The sequence below is a fragment of the Aythya marila genome (genome assembly GCF_965140915.1).
Source record: "Aythya marila genome assembly, chromosome: 10".
Lineage (NCBI taxonomy): Eukaryota > Metazoa > Chordata > Aves > Anseriformes > Anatidae > Aythya > Aythya marila.
The window spans coordinates 10,297,486-10,319,126 of NC_139051.1; the positions used below are offsets into that span (position 1 = coordinate 10,297,486).

The following is a 21,641-nucleotide window of genomic DNA, read 5'->3' on the forward strand; positions in this document are numbered from 1 at the left end:
CTGTGGGGCATATTTCCCAATTAGAAACATGGACAGCCTTCTGGTGGATCAGAGAGCAAGCCAGATCAATAAATGTACAACACTTTCAGATGAGTTATACAAGTGGCTTGCAAATGCTTTACTCAGTCTGTGTTTATTTAGCATTTCAGCTTGGGTGTGTACATGTCTGGCTTACAGAGTGTTATGGCCAAAATCAGTTATGCATCTAAGGAAACTCCCCAAATAAGAGCTCACTTGCCACATGCTGAAGGGGCCGTTGTTGATGACTGGGTTTTATCTGCTTAATGGTATCATAGATTTGCAAATAAACCTCATAACTAAAAGAACAGAAAAGCAAGTTTCCAAAAACCCATCCTTTCACATTTCCCAATATTTAACAAAGAACCTTCCCCTGCTGAGTTTTGCTTCTTTCCTCTTGGCAAACCCTAGTCTTCTCTTTATCCACCTCCCTGTCTAACAAAACACGAGCCAGCATGACAATGGCCTTGTTTGTCAAAGGCATCATCAATTATGTTAGGGACGGTGTGCTGACAGTTCTGGCCCAGAGATGGCTGGTTTGTATGGGTTCTCCCCTTGACAGCAGTGTAATGAACAACACTTCACTGTGTATTACCAGCATCCTCTTGGCTTTTACTCTCCTAAGTTTTTTTGTCACTCTACTGGATGTAACATACTGTAAAAGAGGGAGACAAGGAATAAAAAAAAACATATTCATACAACAGTCTCCACTCTAATCCTCAATAAATCTGTCTGCCCTCAGCACAGCTGTCTTCTCCATGTAATTGGACACAGATGTAAAATGCAATATGGGTTGCAACAATGTGGTACCACGTTATAGAAAAATAGCAAGAGGTCCAAGTAGATCAGTGGACTTTGAGGCATCTCCCCTTAAACTTCTGTGCAGTTACACTGCAGAAGATAGTTGTGAGCAGACCAGCTACTTGATGAAAAACAGGCAACAACGCCTTTTGAATCTGAAATATATACACGTGCATCTTTTGAGCATATGACCAAGTCAGAGCAATTTTTAAAGCATGTCAGATGTGGAGATTGACTCAGCCAATGATGCTTCTTAACTGAAGGCAATAAGATAGACAGCTGTGTGTGTGGTCAGGGCTGGTTAAGACAGACTGAACCAAGATGTGATCAGGCCTTTGTGATATCACAATTAAAAGTTTACTCCCTCTGTGCAGAAGTAAAAGGAAGAGCAGCAGAACTTTTCAGAATGTGTGTGCATGTGCATCTGGTCACATTTTAATTTTCAACCCTTGTGCTTAGAGTAGAAAGCTTGTTTTCCTGGAGAGCCTTTCTAATTGGTCTACATGCCTGCGTTTTTTTTTAAGCTAAGCAAAGTGTGAGTACAAAAGATGGTGCCATTTCAGAAGGATCCTTTAAGCCTCCAAATAAGCCACAGGAAAGAGCCAAGGATACAGCAGCTTTTCTAGCCATTGGTTAGGAAACGATTAGGCTTATGAGTCAAAGCTCTCACACAAATCTATATTCAAACTGCTTAATCCTGTGTTGTCACCCCCAATAACAAGCAGGTGTCCCAGGCTTGGCTCTGGGACTTTTCTCATGCCTTCCTTTTTTTTTTTTTTTTTTTAATTTAATAAATCTAAACAGTGTTGAAACAAGTCTCTGTACATGACCTGGCTCTCATTCATCCCCAGCTGGAAGAAGAGAAGCAAAGGGATCAGAGGCAGGCTGTCTCTGCAGATGAAAAGGAGTAGCAGATTCACACTTACATGTCAAACTTCAACAGATTTTTATTTTTTTTTCAAGGGAATATCTTTGCGGTCTCATACTGGAGGTCAGCAAAGGGTGGTTTGGATAATGCCAGGACATCCAATTGTTATACAACTTTTTTTTTTTTTCCTAGCAGTGATTAAGAGACAATGCTGTTCATTATTATGACTAATGCTTAAAGACTTTCTGGGCCTGGGCAGCGTCCTGTTCACTTTCTGGGAGCCTGAGGGGGCTGCCACAGCTGAACCTAGACTTTGCTCTGGATGGCAGAGCACTCTTCAAGCGTGCTTTCTCAAAGGGATTAGCACAGCATTTCATTCAGCTTTTTCATCAGATTTCCTTCCCCAGCTCAGTATCCACTGTACACATGGGTCAAGTTTTGATCTCCCATGGAGATTTTTCTTCTCTGATTTCAAAATGGGAAGCTGATGACCAGGTTGCTCTCACCAAAATAATCCATTCAGCCTGCTGTTTGCAGTTTATTACTGCTTTTCAGCATTTGCCCAGTGGGTGGGTTATTTAGTGTTGTTTGCCTGGTGCTGCTTGCATGGTTTTCTCAAAATGAGTTGATGAAGTCCCTTCCAACCTCAACTATTCTGTGATTCTGTGAAGTGGTACATGCAAATCTTCACATTCTGGTCCAGCATTGGCAGCTCTTCAATTTATGATCAGCAGGCTGAGAAAAATCTACCCGATATGATTATTGCTTTTAGTACTTATTAACAAGGTAAAACAAACAAAAAAAAAAACAGTAACTTTTTAACAAATAACCATTTTTTAGGGTCATACAACCTGAAAAATTTACTCATACCACACCAGATTACATTTAATAGCAATGCATATCTTGCAACGTAAAGAATGGAGAAGATGGTCTGTCCTTCAATCTGCATGGAGTCTTTGAGTCTAGTATCAGCACTAGGCGTAAGGAGATGATGGTGGTTCTGAAGGTGAAATCTCAAATCTCACCTCTATCAAACTGAGTCTGTTCTAACCAAAACAATTCTGCCTGTCTGCGCTATGGTTCCTAGTTTTGCTATCACTGATAATAACGTCCAAAGTATGGTAATATTCCCTGAAAATTATCTGCAGATGTACAGCATAACAAAGTGCACACTTTCTCATGTGATACGTAGGCAGTGCGTAAGTGTTTGGGGATCAGTTCTTTCATCATACAAAATGCTACCTTGTTAAGGTAATTTGTCAAAGGGCATTGTAGGAATTGTCTTCCTCACCTTAGATAAGAAAAAGCAGACTAACACCCCTCTCCCAACACGCACACTCCTCACTACACATAAGCTTAACTTTTTAATTATATCTCGAATATCCCTTCTTTTTCCACACAACTACAAGCATCATGCACACACCAATCTGCTATAAAAGTTGATGCTTTCAAGAGTGAACTGCCTGCCCTTCCCTTATACCTTAATATGGCAAGCATTCATGCACTACTTAACATGTCTGTGAAAGGTCTCGGTGACTTCAGTTATGCACACATAAAGTCAGGTTTACTTATTGGTATTAATGCTTGGTCAAACCTGTTAAATTCATCTCAACCAACAGAAACTCTGATGCAGGCTAGTGATCCAGAATACCTCTTAAGTCAGGGAAAAGAAATAGAATTGTACTTTAGAGGGCAATTCAGTTCATCTGTCACAGGTGTCTATGTTGGAACACAATAAATCATCCCCTGGACACCCTACTGCTTCTCCACTGCCTGTACAGGGAGGCTGGAAAAGACACACAACTTTCAGGTAGCTAGAGTGGAATGGCAGCAATCTAGGCTTGATTGCACAAGGCAGAGTGGAAACAATTGTATTTGGGGGACTTCTGCTGGCAGCAGCATGTTCCCAGGTGAAAAGAATGTTATTGTGCTTGATTGGCATGATAGGAATAAAGTTCTTTCAGCATGGTAAATTTCTGCTTATCCCTCTGAATAGTTTTTCTTTTGCTATGCAGAGTATTGGCAGGAGGCACTACAAGGCTTGTAACGGGACCAGACAAAAGATGCAGAGGTAGAGTCAAGGTCTGATTTCACCCAGGCAGACTGTTCTAGGGTTTCCTCACAGGTAGGCTCTATTTTCAAACATTTTTTTTTCCTTTCTGCTTCTCTCCAGTGCACCTTTATGTTACTGGTTATCTAATATTACACACAATGTTGGTTACTACACCTTCACCCGACTGCTGTATACCAGTGTTCATACACAAATACTTTCAGATACTATAAGACTGAAAACTAATCTTCTCGCATAAAGATGTATCCCCATTACAAACATTTCCCTGTAGAAAATCTGCACTGACTAAAAACAGGACTGAAGAGAAACCACTGTAGAACACTATGGCATACAGAGTAAATTAGGTAAACTCACTGTAACCCTGTCTATCAGTTTTCTTTGGAAATTATGAAATCAAAGAGAAAGAGTTGTGTGGAAGCAGTCCTTACTGGCCCTAATTGGGAAGATATTCCAGTGGAAAGTATACAGAAGACCAGAAGCATAGGATGTGCTGTTCACAGAAAGTTTAAGCAATATCACAGGCCATTAGTCCCAGGGAGAGGAGTGTTTAAGAGAAATCTTGATGAAGACCATCAAGGTGTTAGGAAAGCTTCAAAGGCATATGCTGCCAGCAGACGTGAGTATGGATGACAGAGGCCGAAGTTCTCCACGCTGGCAACCGATGTCTAAGTTGAAGGGAAGAAAGACTATCCAAAGGGAGGATCAAAATCACGTACATTGTTGAAAATAGCATCCTCCCAAATAGATGCCAGATGGAATAAGAGGTGTGAAGCTTGGCAGAATACTCAGAGAACATCTACAGTAAGGGAGATTTGGGCTTGTTCTGGCTATGTTCCAGACTGTCTGGGTGCAAACTACCTTGATCCAGAGGTTATACATGCGTGTGAGTTACTTCCTAACACATCCTGCTGAAGTGTTAATGAGGCAATTAATTTGGGCAGAGCACCCCATAATACAGCTGTAGAATTTAGAGATAAGTCTGTGAGCTCTGATTCATCTGTTCCCATATGGATATACACCTCCTGTAGCCATTATCATATACATTTACGTCCACAGATGTTGCATAATCAAAGGGAATTTAACAATAGCTTACACATAGGCACCCAGCCTTAAGAGAGGTGCAGGAAAAAGTTAAATAAAATGCACCTCAAGTGAGAAATAGAATCACATTATTTTAAATGCAAGCACAAGAGGAATGTCACTTTCACTAGGATGTAATGCATTGGGAGAACTATTACAGTCAGCAGAAAAAAATAATTTGTGACACCATAGGGGAATAGACACAGCAAATCAGAAAAATGGCCTTTGATCAGAAAACTGAAGTCTAGGAACAAAATACAAAGAAAGGACAGTAATACTTCCATAGTTGCTGATTGTTTCAACAGGCTTCCACCACTCATTTATCTTCACTGAACATAACAGTAATCACTTACGTTTGCAGACCTCGCTAGAAGACATGGGTTTCCCTTTATCTCGGTAATACCCTGGTTTGCACCTTTGACACCGATGTCCCTCTGTGTTATGCTTGCAGTTGTCACAGACTCCACCACTGCGTTTTCCTGATGCCAGCCAAACACTCAGATCAAAATGGCAGCTGTCAGCATGGTTGTGACAGCGACACTCTGATGGGAAACAGGGAAACATACTTCAGGCTTATCCAATAGGCACAACAAATGCTATTTAAATAGTATCATTTTCCTACTGTGAATCATAGAGGAAATATCTGAATACAACACATTTCCTCTGCTTGCAATCCTTGATTTTCATTAAAAAAAATTCAAAGTTGCAACACAGAGAACACCCAAGAAGCTTGGGTGGTTGCAAATTGTGTCATGTTCTCATAGTAACACAAACCAATCTGATGGTATTGTAAGCCTTACACAAAACCCTAGAATGCTAAAATGCAGGAGCGGATATAGGCGTGGACAAAAAGATTTCTTCCTTGTGAATTCCGCTTTCCAATAGCCCAAATGCATCAGCTGCAGTAAAACAATAAGCATACTGAAATATTCCATCAACGACCAGCAACTTACCACCATTTCTGTAATGGCATCATTAATGTGAATTGATGACATCTTAGCCAGAGAACTTTGCCTGCTGTCATTGTCAGTGCTCACCCTGAAGCCCTGGATCAGTAAACCCCCTCCCACTTACTTCTGCATTCATTCGGTGCCCCTGTTTTTCCATCTCCTGGCTTCCAAGGCTGATCGTTGTATAGTGGTGCACATTTCTCACAGTGGTCCCCTGCTGTGTTGTGTCTGCACACACACTTCCCATGGACCTGTCGGGAAAGAGAACACAGTCAAACAGCTACAAGCATTAACATGGTGGAGTGCCCAACAGCCTCATGAAGATCCAAGACTTCTGCACAGCTCTTCCACAGCTGCCTGACTCCGTTAAGAAACCTCCAGTGTCAAATACAGGCTTGGTTAGCAGAGCTGAGTCATAGGAGAACAGAACACAGCCTACCAGAGGGTGTTGGTCCCTGTCTTATTAGGTACTAACAGTGATCTGGAAGATGGTAATTAAATCATCATGAATTACTAAATTATAAATTGTTAGAAAAGCAAGCAAGTTATCTGGGACCTCCCAGCACAGTTAAAAATTGAGCAAAAATAATTGTGAAATTTGGAAAAATACCACTCAGCAGACCCACAGAGAAACAATCCAAACCACATGTTCCATGAGGACAGCACAGATGCTGAAATAGACCTAGGTACAACAGGCACCAATTTACCAGCCTACATATGAATATGCAAAGAACAGATGATCAGGAATGACCCAGTTAAACTTTGGGCTGTGTAAGAAAAAGCATTGTGATTCTAAGTAGATAGGAAATAGTTATTTATTGTTCAGTTGTGAGAAAACTGTACCTCCACTACAGCTTTCAGTTCTGACCATATTGTTACCAGATAATGAGAAACTAGAAGATGTTCAACAGAAACTGGTGTGGATGAAGAACAGAGTTGATCTACAGAAACTAAACATATGAACCTACCTAGGCAAGGAAATAGAAGTTCACCAAATATTTGAAGGGGAAACAGTGAAGTGATAAAAAGTCTTGACTGGAGATGGCTGAATAGCATAGTTTCCTCTGCAACTATTTTCTTGAAAAGTTATCTGAAGAAAGATCTTGCTTCCTCTATACTTACCTGCTTTCAGTGGAATACAATAATTTATTTTTACTCATGAAAATATTTTAATACATATCAGTTTTGAAATCAGGTATTCGCACTAGAAACTTGATATCAGAAACTGGGTGAGTCCAGCCTTCAAATGAACTATTGAAATTAGTTCAAATCTAATAAATGAATCTAGTTCAAATGTACTATTGAAATTAGTTTCATACACAATAATAATAACCAGGTCCACTACAGGTGCATGAGATTCTATAATTGAACTATATCCAAGAAGTGCTTTACACTTTTTTTTTTTTGTTAATTTATTAAGAAAAGATTGCAATATATTTGCAATGCCTCAGAGAAAGGCCCCTGAGAAATTATTTGAGGAAAGGTGGGACTGTACATCTTATTTGTTGCCCACCACAAAAGCAGTTGTCAATTAGTGGCATGTATTTCACATGGAGGGAGACATTTGTTCTAGAGTAGCAAACAAAATCTGGGACTAGACTCTCTCCCTCATGCATGATTCAGGATGCTAAGCTCTGTAACCACCATCACAGCTCTGCCCACGTTACACAAAAAGCAGAAGCCGAGATTTCATTTTGACTGTGGTGTGAATTGAATGTAATCCTTTAATCTCACCACTAATGTGAGTTATGCTTCTCCACAGTCTTTCCTGAAAGTCAGACTTCCCCTTTGCTGTTCTCCCTCAACCCCATCCCTCATAGCAGGTAGCTTGGGATCAAGACAAACATTTAAAAGAGTGAATGCTCTCCCCTGCCCCCAAAGCCATCTCCCTGCAGCAATTTGCTCTCTGCTGCCCTGGTTTTTAATCCTCCCAGACCAGATATGTCATGCAGCTAGCAAAGGGGATAGGCTGCAGCTGATGCCATTGCCCCTCTCTGGCCAGCTGGCAGATTTGCTGCTGCACAGAGCGGTTGGCTGCCTCCTCACGGAAGACTGAGCACAGACTTCAGGGTATGCATTTCTCTGTCAGGGCTCAGCACCAGTAAACCTCAGGAGGATACAGCATGTAGCACATTATGGGATGCCTCTCCAGACCTTTGTCCAAGAAAGTCATCCACGTTCAAAGTACTAAATATGACAACAAATTACAGAGAAACAATAATACCAAGAAGAAATAGTGTTTGGCTTTTCTTCATTTGAATTTGGCTCTTCAGGCTTTTTAGTTCCCCCTCTGAACACAGTGACTTAAAAGCAATGAATCCTTTTCAGAAGCCATAGAACAGAGAAAAGGACCAGAGCTGAGGAAAAAGTGAGCCTGACTCAGAACTACAGAATTATTTTTTTTTAGTGACCCCAAACTTCAGACTATCTGAACTTTTCAACTGATTCCAAAACAGACTAGAACCAAAAATTTCTTAGTTTACAGGAAATGCCTGTGTATTTCAGCACAACATTTGTAAATTGTCTTTTTTTTCAAAATGATTACAGGTATACAAAATATACACTTCCTTTATACAATAAAAATCACATGAAAGGAATAGAGACTATACAGCTGGGAAATGGCAGAATTAAACTATGCAATCTTGTTTTAGTCTTGAATGACATGATCAAATATTCATTATTCCACAGAACCCTGTGCTTACAGTGCACAGCACAGATGGTATGAGTACTCATAAACAATTATTAAGAATAAACAGGAAAGTTCAATGAGGAAGGAAGAATGAAGTTGTTGTTTGAAGGTAAATAGATGTTGTCCACTGACTTGTTTTGTTGCAAGTTGTAGTTTGTGGAGACTATCTAGGGATGACATGTTGCAAGTAAGACAAAAGCATAAAGGAAGCTTCCTGCTTACAATCTCTGCTATTGAACAGTTGCAAATATACTTCCAAATGCATGGAAGGATAACTGGCTTCGAGCAGGGAAGAAGCACTGATAGGCATTAAGAAAACAGTAAAGGATAATTGAAGAGAAAGCAAACGTGCCTGTGTTTCTTATGACTGGGTGGAAGATGTTTAGTCAGTGAGAATCATCTCATACTGCATTTACATGAGAAAATAGTTAAAGAGGAGAGCGCAACATGAAGTGACAAGTACAGAAAGAGGATCAAAAGAAGAGAGCAAAGAAGCAACTCAGCAAGTGGTAATGACAGGAAGACTGGAGGAGAAATTGAGTTATGAAGAGACCTGTTACACCTGACCAAGATGTGAAATGAGGATAGAAGAGGCAGCAGTAAGTAACAGGAGAAGCAATGTGTTCTTTTAGAGAAGAAGAGATAGGAAAGGCAGCCAGGAATGGAAGTCCAGGAAGGAACAAGAATGATATATAGGAAATTGTAAGATAAAATTGGAAATGAGATATCTGCTCAGGGAAGGAAGAATGTGAGAGTCACACTCAACACCACAAGAGCAGGCTGGTCTCTGACTTGTTATTCCCTGCTGAAAAACATTAAGAGCTCTTAAGTGGGTCCAAAAAGCAGGTTGTGCTCTCTGCATAACAGAAGACCTCAGGATGCACAGGATCTCACCGGATGATCAAACCACAGTAAATAAAATAGTTAAAGAAATACAGATTTAAGGGAGAGACACATGTTTTCTAGGTTCTAGAAAGCAAGGTAGAAGTAAAGGTAGATGATATGATAGATGACTATCATGGAACAGCAAGGACATTGAGGGATATGGAGCTATAGGTTGACAGTGACTATAGCAAAGACTGTGCCCTGACTTCAAGAACAGCAAGAGGCAGGCCTAGAACCAAGCCTACAACATCTGACCAAAACCCACACTGGAAGCAGAAAGGGAGACAAACGACAACAAATGTAACAGCTCTACCAGGAGGGGAAACCACCTATAGCACAAGCCCAACATCCCTCCGGGGGCAGATACACAGGCAAGAACTCCTACAGCATTGCTTAAACAAAAAGTACAGGCCCAGGGCTGAGCTTAAATGAAGCCTCTGGGCCTATGGAGAGAGGGCATGGGTGTGAGTCCCAGGTGGGGCTGGTTACAACCATTAAAACCCTATTAAAGCCTTCAGGACACTGATAATTGTTTGATTACTACTGGATTCATGTTATTGGGAGATTTATGATATTTGGCTGTTAGAAGGCAAAAATATTTTTCCTTTCTAGGCTTGGAACTGGTGGTCCAGATAGAGGGGATTTGAAAGTGAGGTATGAGCAACACAGACTTATTTGAGATTTGTGCAGTCACTTAAGAAGCCTAGCCATTTTTCAGCTCAAGCCTGATTAGTTTATGACAGAGATTTATGTGAATACATATAAATGTGTTAGTACAGCAGGAGAAAGATTAAGACGCAGGGGATTTGTGTCTCACATCTCTAATATTTCACTTTATCTAACATGAAATATGTGACACCACATCACTCAATGCTTACTGATCCGTAGATATAAAAGAATTTAGGCCTATATGGGCCTTTCCACAATGCTTATTGCTGCGATAATTGAGTACTTCAGAAATAATAAGGAATTTATTTTCATGACATCTCCCTCCATCTGCTTCTCCTCATTACTGTGATAACTCTAGTTATCTCCAATGATCGTTCCCCTTCATTGGATCATCATTGTATTAAGAGCTCAGTTGGTCTGACAAATGTGTTTGAAACTGAACGGTGCCTTCCAAAGTTACTGTGCTAAATGGATCAAAGAAATAGGTGCGCTTGCAGGCAGACCGTGTGATTATGTAAATTACCACATTTATAAAACCAGTCAGAAGTACTATGTTCATAACCTGTGATGGTTTGTATTCCTGCAGTCTAGCTTCTAGAATGTTTTCTGCCAAGGTTATTCATGTCACTAATGCATGCTATGAGCTTTGAAAGATGAAAACTGTAGCTTTCAATACTAATATTCTGTCTACGTCAAACTTCCAGTTTTTTAATCAGCTTTTGCAAAGGTTAAAAGTTTACAGGCTGATATGCTGGCAGTCTGAAGATATTATTAGTCTAGGACAGGAACCAAAATGTTATACTACACTCTCAATCACAATCATATTGGATTTAGCAGCCACTTGAAAGCAAACTCTGCTTTTGTGTCTTTGTATAGTGGCTATGTTCTCAGGCAGTGGTTTTAGGATATGAAGTCTTTGTCAGCAAGCACAATTTAAGATATTTCTGCTTTTAGTACTGCTTCTGTCTATGTTACTACCTTTTGCATCATGCCTTGAGTCATGTGTAAATTGGACAGTGAAACTTAACCATATTAAAATTATTTATTTATTTATTTATTTTTACTTTGGCAATAATATTCTTAATCTGGATTAATTCCATGATCTGACTCACTGTACAGTTGTGCTGTTATAACAGTCTGGTATTGCTGCCAAAGGCTGTGATTTGTACATCTACCACCTGAGCAGCTTTGAGTCATGACTTGAAGGAGGCTATAGCTTCATAGACTTTAATGCCTGAATGATCAATTTCAATCACTTAGCTCACCCTGCTACACTAAACCACGAATTTCATCTCGTAGTTTTTGCATGGAGCTCAGTAGCTTCTGGTTGGTTTATAACAAATACTGTAGGACCACCTCTTACTTTGGTACAGTGCTTCCCAGAAATTGCACTATACTTATTCACCTTTGCCTGTACAAAATTTCACCTAAATTCTCATCTGCAGCTGAGAGAACAAGTGCATATTTGCCATCTCTGTCCCACATTTTTTTTTATCTTTTAAACTCTGTTTAGCTTAGAATAACACCTCAAGCATTTTGCTTTTCTGTCTCCCTGTTCAGTTTCTTTTACCTTTTGTCCTTTCAGTAAATGTTGTGGTTGCTAGTCTTTCTCCTGGGCTATTCTCAGTCTATTTTTTTTTTTTTTCTCTAATGAATGAAGGTTAAATTTGGAAGCCTTCCAGAACAGAGCAACTGTTGCTGATTCAGAGAAATTGTTTGTCTTTGGGCTCTGTATTCACTTTTGTAATGTCGCCAGAGCAATTTTGGATACAGCAGTTTGCAATGACATCAGAGGCTGGTCCCTTACCTGTTTTTAGTAAAATGACCTTTTCTGGGTTGTTTGAATGGTTAAATACAAACTAGTGTCTCCTGTTCCCCTTTGTTTGCCTCACAGTTCAAATGTACTCTGTTGTCTCTTCTAATTAAGAAGTGTATCTGTGCAGATTTATAATAAATTTTTCAATATCAGGTCCTGAGGAGAGTAGATTTGACTTCTAAGAGACCAAATTAAAAAATTACGTCAACTTTTTCAAGTTTTCAAAGACTTAAGAGAATGAGTGGCTTGGGAGTACAGTGCCTGCCATGGGTAGGTTGATAGTTCAAATTCCTGCTCTAATCAGGAATGAAAAAAGCCATTATTTTCCTATGTCACTTGCTGGTTTCTGGGGAAAGGTCTAACAAGTGTGTGTGTCTGAAAACTAGTACACATATGGGTGTTTTCAGAGGGAATTGGATTTCTGGCTTGTACTTGGTCACTTTGGTAAATTAAGTCTGAGGGAACTTGGCAGGGATAAGGAGAGCTGGGGCAGTTGCGGCAAGGCCATCTGAGACCATACGGCCTGTACAGCAGTGAGCGAAAGCTGCCACCAGTTCCAAATTGACTAACCAGGTAATGGTGACAAAAAAAAAATCAGTGGCAGTGTTTAGCTGCATATTCAGACTGGCATCGCTAAGCCCCTATCTGAACAGTAACAAAGAACAGGATAAATAGAACGGAAGAGGTACAAAATCCATGCTTCGTGTGAGGGAATATAGCAGGCCAACCTCGGCCTGTGGCAGTTTCAAGACACAACTCCATCCTCTGCCTGCATTCACCTCCGTCTGTCTTTACACACATGCCTGGCTGTGCCTTAGGCCACATTTCTCTGTTTTCCTGTTGTTTTCTTCCTCAGTGCTTTTTTCTTCTTTTTTGAGCTGGTGTCCTTTTATTTTTACCTACAGTGCCAACAACTCCATTATCAGTCTATAACAAGCTGCATACAAGTAACAGCTGTCGTGCTGAAATGCCGCCCCTGAGTTACAACAGGTCACAATATCTGAGGGACTGTCTTATGAAAGCAGGAAGCAGAAGGTGGAGCAAGTCCTAATATTTTAATAAGTGAATACCTGAGTCACTGTCTGGACTAGATGAGTTTCTGCTGGTTAATCCATAGTGGCTCTGGGGGTGTGAGATTCAAATCCACTCCAAGTGTGGGCCTGCATACTCTTCTCTGAATTTTTACCTCAGCGAATTTGGCAACATGCGTAGCTCCCATTCAAGTGAAATTATGTTGAGTAATGGAACAGATGAAGCCAAGAGAAAAATAGTTTTCTACAGCTCCTCTGCAGATGGCTACAGTTCGGAGAGTGGGGGAGGGCAGGGTTGACATAGCACTGGACCAGCCAAATTTATAAGGAATCTGTCTGACAGAATGGAGAAAAAGGGAGAGAAAGTCCATAATTTAGCAGAAAACTTGTACGTTGCAAGAGAAGGACTCTGAAGCCCTAATGGGCATAAGACTCATCCCCAAGTCCCTTCTAGCTCAGTGGGTGAAACAAGGCAAGGAAATGGATGTAGGATTTTATAACTTTTAAGCAGAGTAATATGGATTTTTTTTTTTAAAGATCCTGTGAAAATTTTCTCTGTGTGTGCACCTGCCTCCAAATCACTTAACTGCAAACTCCACATACCCACAAGGTACAACTCCAGAAAAATTTGCTTAAATTACTAGGTTTCTGGGGCTGAGTGCATGGGCTGAAAAGCCTTGAAAAGCTTTGGTAAAAGACTGCAAACTTGTGTTGTGGTGAGAGGTGGGTGAGCTGAGGACAGAAACAACATAGCAGTCTGTTCATCCCAGGGGAGCTTAAAAACACAAGGTTCTAATGTATGAGGCCAAATGCAGCAGCTTCTATGACTGTCATATCACAGCAACTTCCTAGCACTGGTGGCTGTGTCAAATTTAACCTAGAGACAGAACAGTGTACATTCTGTGGAGCTTAAATGAAAGACACTCAGAAACATGCTGGACTACAGGACATTAGAGAAGTGTTGGTAGCAAAATGGTGGCTGATATCTCTGAGATAAAGCAATTTTTTCTCCCTCTCACACATACACAGACTCTCGTAGCTTTATTGTGAAAAGCAGTTCTTGAAGGAATTGTAAGGCATATTTTACCAGCCCTAAAGCATATTTACAACTGTTTGCAGTCAAATGGTTCTACTAGCAGGGTTATTATGGTTCCTTCACAGAGATAAAATTAGCAGAGAACATCAATTCAGCAATTAAAAACACAACAACAACAAAAACATTAATGAAAGCAATTAAACAATAAAATTAAACTACTTTTAAATAGCTCTTTCATAGACATGCTTTTAAGAAAAACACCATTTAAAGGCTAATAATGTGAGATAAGAAATTGTTTACCCCATTCCAAAAAATAAGAGACAGTTTCCTAAACGTAGTATGAGTGTTGCATGGGTGAATCTGCCCTGAGCCCTGACTCAGGAAAGCATTTAGACATTTGTTTAAACACCACTCCTGAATAGGCATGTTTTTCTGATTTGGACTTTAGCAGTAGTAAAAGATATTTCCACAACAATAATAAAATGCAGGGAAAACTTGTTGACTTTATAATTGCAGAATTCCTGCTGGCTGAACCACGATGTGGATCATACCATCAAAATTGTGGTTATTCTCTAAACCATACATAAAACCTCATGTTGATGGTCTGAATGCCAGATGCTGTGGTGGCAAACCACAGGTTTTTAGTAGTGCTTATGGAGAACCTGCATGAACATCAAGTTAAACACCAATTATAATCAGTAGAAGCGCAGTCCACACACCTGATGTGCCACAAGTGAATTCAAGGTACAGTAAGACATCATATATTTTACACCAGAGTAGCCAAATTAATTGTCTTTCATCAGATGAAATAGCCCTTAGACTAATTTCATTTCAGAGCTCAAAAAGACATATTAGCCAGTGCAGATGTATGGGGCTGCAGAGCAGCACAAAACTCCTCCTGCTCTTGGCTGTAGCTCAGTGGGCAGTGCTAAGTGGAAAGGTAGGGGGTGGGCAGACCTGTCCTTACCTGAACCTTACCTGAATGTCAGGTTCATAACTGGGTGAAGTAGTGCTTACACATGTCCCTGCTATTCTAGCTGAAACAGCAAAGTAGCAGGGATGCTGTCAGGGTGGGCATGACCATCTTGTTCAAGTTTGAGTCTACTGGTGAAGAGCCATCAAAACCAGAAATGTTGTATGGTATTTTCACTTGGATGTGAATTTTTAATATCTCAGAAGGAATTGCTGATTTGGGGGTTTGCCATATCAGCATAGGCATATGTTTCTATAATTTATTCTGAAGCTTTTGTGATTCTTTTTAACATTCACAATGCTACTCACATGGCTGATACTCAGACTAACTTTTTTCTAAACAAAACCTGCTCTTTGAGTTGCCAGCTGCAGCATAGTGCACCTCCTGGCAGCTCTGAGTGCTGGACATCATACAGACTGGCACAGCGTGGATCAGATAATGTGAAAACTTAGTTGAGGGATTATCAAGAACTGCACAAGATATTTGAAGAAGAGATAATGTTTGCAAGAGAGATGACAGCCAAGTTGCCTAGAAAATCACTGTAGAAAAACAAGTTTTACCTTATGTAACCTGCCTTATGCCAAACAAGGAATCTTACTTAGGACCAGATCCTGCTCCCTTTGAAGTAAATAGAAAACTTTCCATTTGCTTCATTGTGGAGGATCAGACCCACAGGGAGTCTAGTTTGTCTCTGTAAACAGGATGAAGAAGGAAAAGAAACATCCGAGGCAACTTGTAAGAATTTCCTGGCAGTGAAGGTACCAAAAATTAATGAGTAAAAAAAACTAATGCTTTAGTCAGTAACATTTTAATCTACATTTGCTTTCCTCTGTCCATGCTTATTTCCCATGCACCAGAAAGAGAATTGTGAAATGTTTGGCAAATGGAAAGGAATTTGGTCTAGATTCAGACAGAATTGTCCATGTGTGCTTTCTTCTTTGTAAACATTGTAAATTCTGGTAGCCCCCCTGGATTCAGCTAAAATATGTCATCAAAGCAGATTCTAAACCTGAAAGGTTCCTAACTTTGCTGGAGCTTATTAAAGGAATCATGTACTATAAAACAACACATACCCTTGTATACTCTTCATCAGCAACATCTTGGGCAGGATTACTTTCCATTCCATCCAATGGTGGAAGATGACGAAATGTGTTCAGGTGGCTAGGTCCTAGTATTTGTTTCCCTCATAAGAGCATATTCATGCCCTACACTTAAAAGCAAATGCACCTCTGCAGTTTCTTCACCAAAATACAATGTCAATAGACAGTTTTGTTCACTGACAAAGGAGTTGCCTTAAAAAGTTTGAATATTACAGGCAATTAAATTAAGAAAGAAGAATTTTGTCCATAGTTATCATAAGAAGCTATTTAAGTTGGTCACGGCATCTCCGTGTCTCTTGTCTTTGGTCTGAAGAAGGGAAGTAGAAAAGAGAATATCACTGTCTCTAGCAACAAACCCCAAATTCAATATATGCTTGCCCAGAAGTTTCTTGACTACTGCTTACTGTTCCCATCTTCATTCCTCAAAGCTTTTCTCCTGTCTGACATGATTCTCTCAGTAGTTAATATGGGAAATAAGATCTAGATAAATTGTACTGAGGTGGTTGCAAACTAATTTAAAAAAAAAAAAAAAGAAAAAAAAAAAAAGCCATGTTGAAAGAGTAATTATTACTGGTTTGCAGTCCAACTAAGTCAAAGGACTTTTCCATGGTATCCTTTGCACCTTACTTACTCGTTATTTTCACTAGTGACTTATGGCCAAATAGAGTCAATATACACAATACTATCTAGGATTCCAAGGTAGGAATAATTATATGCCATTTGGAGGGTTAATATGATAATTTGCATTTGTCTTGTATCATTAGTTTCTGTGACACTGTGGCATCTGTGACATTACTTCTCATACCACTGCATTTCTTATTGGCAGCCTCTGTGGAAAAGCCAGAAGCTGAACGGGTTGTCCTGACTGAATTGACAGATCCACAAATAAACTGGTGATTGATAGATTATCTACTAGTAATAAATTGTCAAGACCCACCAGAATGGAGTTAAAAAGTGTTAGTTCAAAATTGTCAAGAAATTTGTTTTCGTTTTCTCCATTATTTAGTCTCCATACAGTATAGCAGTGCAACAAGTATTAGAAATGGAACAGATTTCTTTCAAGAGTAAGAAAAGCAGACTTAGAAATTAACAATTACATCTTTTCCAAGACCTAAGTGCAGAATGATCTCAGTTTTTGGGCCTATCCCATGACAAATAATTACAGTTGTTTTCTACATGGACTTGCTTTTGTTTTTGTTAAGTACAGAAAAGACCATTGCATGAGGGCTCTGAGATATTAAGAGATGTTGACTCCTATTACTTAGGCCTTTCTGTGGAGGTCTGTATTTTTTTCCAGCATTTTATTTAATTACATGACAGAACGCAGGAAACTTGAAGTTGCTCTGCATTCATGCTGTTTTATCACCCACGCTAGCCACATAATAAACTCTGTGTCTTGAGACTTTCTCTGCCCATGTGCTTGTTAAATATTAGATGTGGCTAGTGGAATGAACCAGATTATTTCTGAACAGGCAGTGTTTGTTTTTAACATCCTTTTCCTCTGTTCTGTTTTAGTCCTTGTGTGAAGGAAGAGCACCTTTCATCTCTCTGCTGAGAAAGGAGAACTGGAAGATGACAAAGAGTTTTGTTGCAGTGCAGTTTGGCTAATATGATATGTATCGTTGGTGTTTGCCACTCAACAACAGAAACCTTTTCCTTCTGTATGTAGGCAAGGAGGTTACCATATTGTAAGATGCAGAGTTATACACTTGCTTGAATACCATCATTTTAGCCAATTTTCACCGTATATATGAAAAAGAGCTAAGATTTAATGACCAGAGCATAGAAAACAGCAGCAAAATAATAACACCATCTTTCCTTCAGGCTCGTGTGAACTTGTGTTAGAATTTTCAGTTTTGACCACTGAGGTTTCACGCTTTTCTGGTTATACAAAAAAGCAAAAACCAGGAGAGGACATGGTAGGAACCTTCCAGATCTATCAACAGAATGAGAATTGACTGCTCTCCATGATCACTGGAGGAAAAGGGACAAGAACGAACCACCTTATTGAGGCAGGCACCATGGAAGGGCTTTCAGACTGTTGGAATGGTAACAACTACTGAAGGCTGCTATTAAATCCCCCTAATTAGAGATTTTCAATAACTATTTCAATGGGCATTCACTAGCGGACAGCTTAGGTATGCTTGATCATACCTTAATGCAAGGACTTAAAGCAGCTCAATCACAGTCTTTTCCAGCCCTCACCTAGGATTCAAGAAGTAGTTAAAGCTCTGGAAGGCTTTTCTTACTTCCTGCTGTCTTTGAATCCCTGCTTAGGCAAAGACTTGATAATATCTGTGCCTGTGTTGAATGCTGGGATGCATCCACCCTCTGGTCTCCTGAGACATGACTCACTCATGAAGTGCATTTCATCAAAACTGCTTCACCTTCTGCCCCATGAAGTCATTGATGGCACGCAAAGATTCTATTCCCTTGTGAACGGTGTAAAAAACCTCCAGTCATAGTTTACAATGGTTATGTCAGTAACATACACAATATCTTGTTTTCCTCTTCTGATGGACAGAGTGTTTATTCTTCTACCAGCTGTATTCATTTAGCCTGTTATTCATCTATTTGGTTTCACCATGTGTGTATTTAACAGTTTGCAATGGAGAGGATGCACTCTTTAAACAGCTTTTCTCCACACAGTTATGTCCTATGTGGGTCTATATTTGTAGTTAACAGAGCCTCGTGACATCACCCAGTGCTAGAGTACTGTAAATTAGATTTATACCACAGATGGTACAGATTCAGAAATGATTTTGCAAATATTGTGAAATCATGCAGTCCTAATTATTTGTACAATATCTACGTCTCAACTTAGAAGAGCTGAAAGATGATGAATATACATTCCAGAAGAAAATAAACCAAAATGTCAAGTGCCACACATCTAAATGGACAGAAGTTACCTGAGGATGTATTTCTTACATCTATTTTGTCAGAGTGCACGAGGGACTAAAAAAATTAGGGTTATTTTGGTTTTCAAAACGCATTACAGGGATAGACAGCCTACTGGAACCAGTGGAATCATTGGCTAGTTTAAAGTGGCTTGAGGTCTGTCTGTGATGTACATGTTTAGAAGTACCTGGGTATTGCGTTAGCATCATTTCCCTGTGACTGTTATTACCATTCTTCTGCATAATACTTGCAGCTAATCAAAATGCAGACATCAGTGATTACCCCTGAACAGCAACATCTGAGCATGCATATAAAATACTGAAATTACTTGGCAGTAATAGTACTATGGAAGATGATTCATATGAAGTTTGTCTCCTTTTATTTTTTATTTTAAGTTCTAACATTTTCAAATAAGTTAAAGAGTAAAAAGGGAGGGAAGAGAAAATATTTTCAGGTCCTGAACACCTCTGGCTATGCAGTGAAATTAACAAAAACATACAAGGCTGACAACTAAAAGTAAAGACTGAAACCCTAAGTATGGCAGAGCTGTTCATGTCTCACAAACTCAGAAAACCTGAAAATCAAGATCTAATAATAAAATCCTGGTAAGTCAGGGCACTCTTTGCATTAAAGAGATTGGTTCATTCTGCGCAGGTAGATTTCAATCCCTGTATTTGGACCTCTGTTCCTGTTACAAAGTTCCCTCACGGTTTATAGGTGTTTGGAGATCCAGAGGTTTTGGAAAATCTCATCTCTAGCAATGCAATTAAAGCTTGGAACTGTATAAAGGATAGTAGAAAATCTTTTCCCAGAGTGTTTTAGGTTTCACTGATGTGGATTAAGAGTGCTGTCTTTTTTTAGACAGGCTTAAGGAAGATGGGACAGGACCATACACACAATCCACAGTTGGATGGAGACAAAGCACAAGCAGGTAACGATTCTAGGAAATCAGTGAATGCCTACAACTCACCACGTTCTCCATGTCTCCCGTCCGGTTGGCAAGCTCACATTCTTCTGCATGCCCATTGCAAAAGCAGCTTCCTCGGATGATCAGGTCATAAATAGCGTAGTGGGCAAACCTCTGAGGTTTCTCTACCAATCCTGAGCCGTGGCACGGACATTCCTGTCTTTTTAACAAAAGGAGGCGAAGGTTGGTGAGTTTCAGGAGATCTTGAGCCTCGGGGCTGTAGGGGTCTTCAATCTTGTTAGCCGGAGTTAAGGCACGATAAATCACCTGAAAGACAAAAATTACACACAGCACGTGACTGCATACCTGCTTTCATTCCGTCTCGAGTGTGTAACAGGAAACACTTTAGTTTACATTTCTGTCAGTGGGGTTACTGGGCCCAGTCACTTATTACAGGTTGGGAAATATATGGAAACTTGTCAAACACTGTTTACTTCCTTGTGTTTCTGAGCCAAGTGACATCAGAGTGTCACTCGGAGAAACCCAGGGTTTATTGGCATAAATACAGTATTAATGACACTGAAATTTCTTGAAGCATTTCAGGAATATGGCTTTAGTATGAGTTCTAGAGCTAGGTAAACTAAGGCACGAAGTGGATCTGTGACAGAAGTGAGAACTGTGATCACACTTTTGGCATGGTCACTTGGACTATGGGCTAGAAAACACAACTTGGCTTAGGGTGAGTAAGCACTGAGAGAACCCTGTTTTCAAACAAAGCAAGCTGGTTTATTCATTGGAAGAGGAGAAATAGCTACATGGCAGCGAGCTCACAGGATAGGAGGGCTTTGTGCCTGCCTGCTGTCTGCTGGCTGTCTGCTGCATTTTAGCTCATGTACTACTCTGCCCCTCTGTATGTCTCAGGGTGTGTTTGTCTCTGCTGGTTTTGTGGGGAGAGGGTGACAATGGAGAGCTGTGCCACAGTCCGTAGCAGTGAGCTAGAGGGCTGGATGCATTCATTCCCAGGCTTAGATGCCCGTTATGGATACGCTAACTTCAAACCAAGAGCTATTTTCTCCTCTGGTTCAGTTTCTCCATCATAGCAGAGGGACTTGCCCTGAGGGTTCTCTGGCCCAGCTTAATAAGTGGTGACAGTCTCTGTCTGACTAACTCTGTTAGTGGAGTGAAAGCTTTGTTTCCATAGGGATTCCCTCTTTCTCTCTATTTATTTATTTATTTATTTATTTATTGGTTGGTGAACCAACCAATTTAAATACTTGCAGCATGTAAAATACTTCTGTTTCGTTTTGCTCACAGGATCCAGGAAAGAGCTTGTGGTACACACCTGGAAGATAATTTTGTTGCATGTTGATGGCACATGGAGAGATAAAACCCCTTAAATTAACAGCATCGGTTTCCAGACTTCACACAGAGCTGCACCTGACAGTAGCACAGTGAAGGCAGCGGTACATTTCCCACCTGTCTGTAGCATTTTCTGTTTGGTTAGTTCTTTTTCTTTTTCTTTTTTTTTTTCTTTTCTTTCCTTAATTCCCTTATCTTGTACTGTCAGCTATTTACAGAGCTACAAATAGCCCTGTTTGGTGTGATGAGAGGTGTCTTGTTTGATAGAACTATGGGCAGATTGCCCAGGCTGTGCAGTGCAGGTGCCTACATTCCTTTGACCAATGAAGCCATGACAAAATAGCCTGGGCCTTTCCACACCAATGTGTACATTCCCCCAGTCAACGGAACCATAAGCAAATGACCCATCTGTTTTTGTCCTGGTGCCTAGCATTCCCCTTGTGATGGATTCAAAGGACAAAGTCCAACCTCATCTGTCCTGTTCCCCCTA

The 21,641-nt window shown here is 40.1% G+C and overlaps 1 protein-coding gene across 2 annotated transcripts in view; it reads right to left on the reverse strand.

Moving 5' to 3' along the window:
- Window positions 1–21,641, reverse strand: part of LOC309881753 (netrin-4-like) — a 55,435-nt gene that overhangs the window by 14,809 nt on the left and 18,985 nt on the right. For both annotated transcript variants that reach the window (XM_082768072.1, XM_082768071.1), the window contains 3 exons: window positions 19,856–20,119; window positions 5,913–6,039; window positions 5,192–5,380 (listed from right to left, as the gene is read on the reverse strand). In XM_082768072.1, the coding sequence (XP_082624198.1) occupies window positions 5,192–5,380; window positions 5,913–6,039; window positions 19,856–20,119 (580 nt within the window). The remainder of the gene's footprint in view (window positions 1–5,191; window positions 5,381–5,912; window positions 6,040–19,855; window positions 20,120–21,641) is intronic.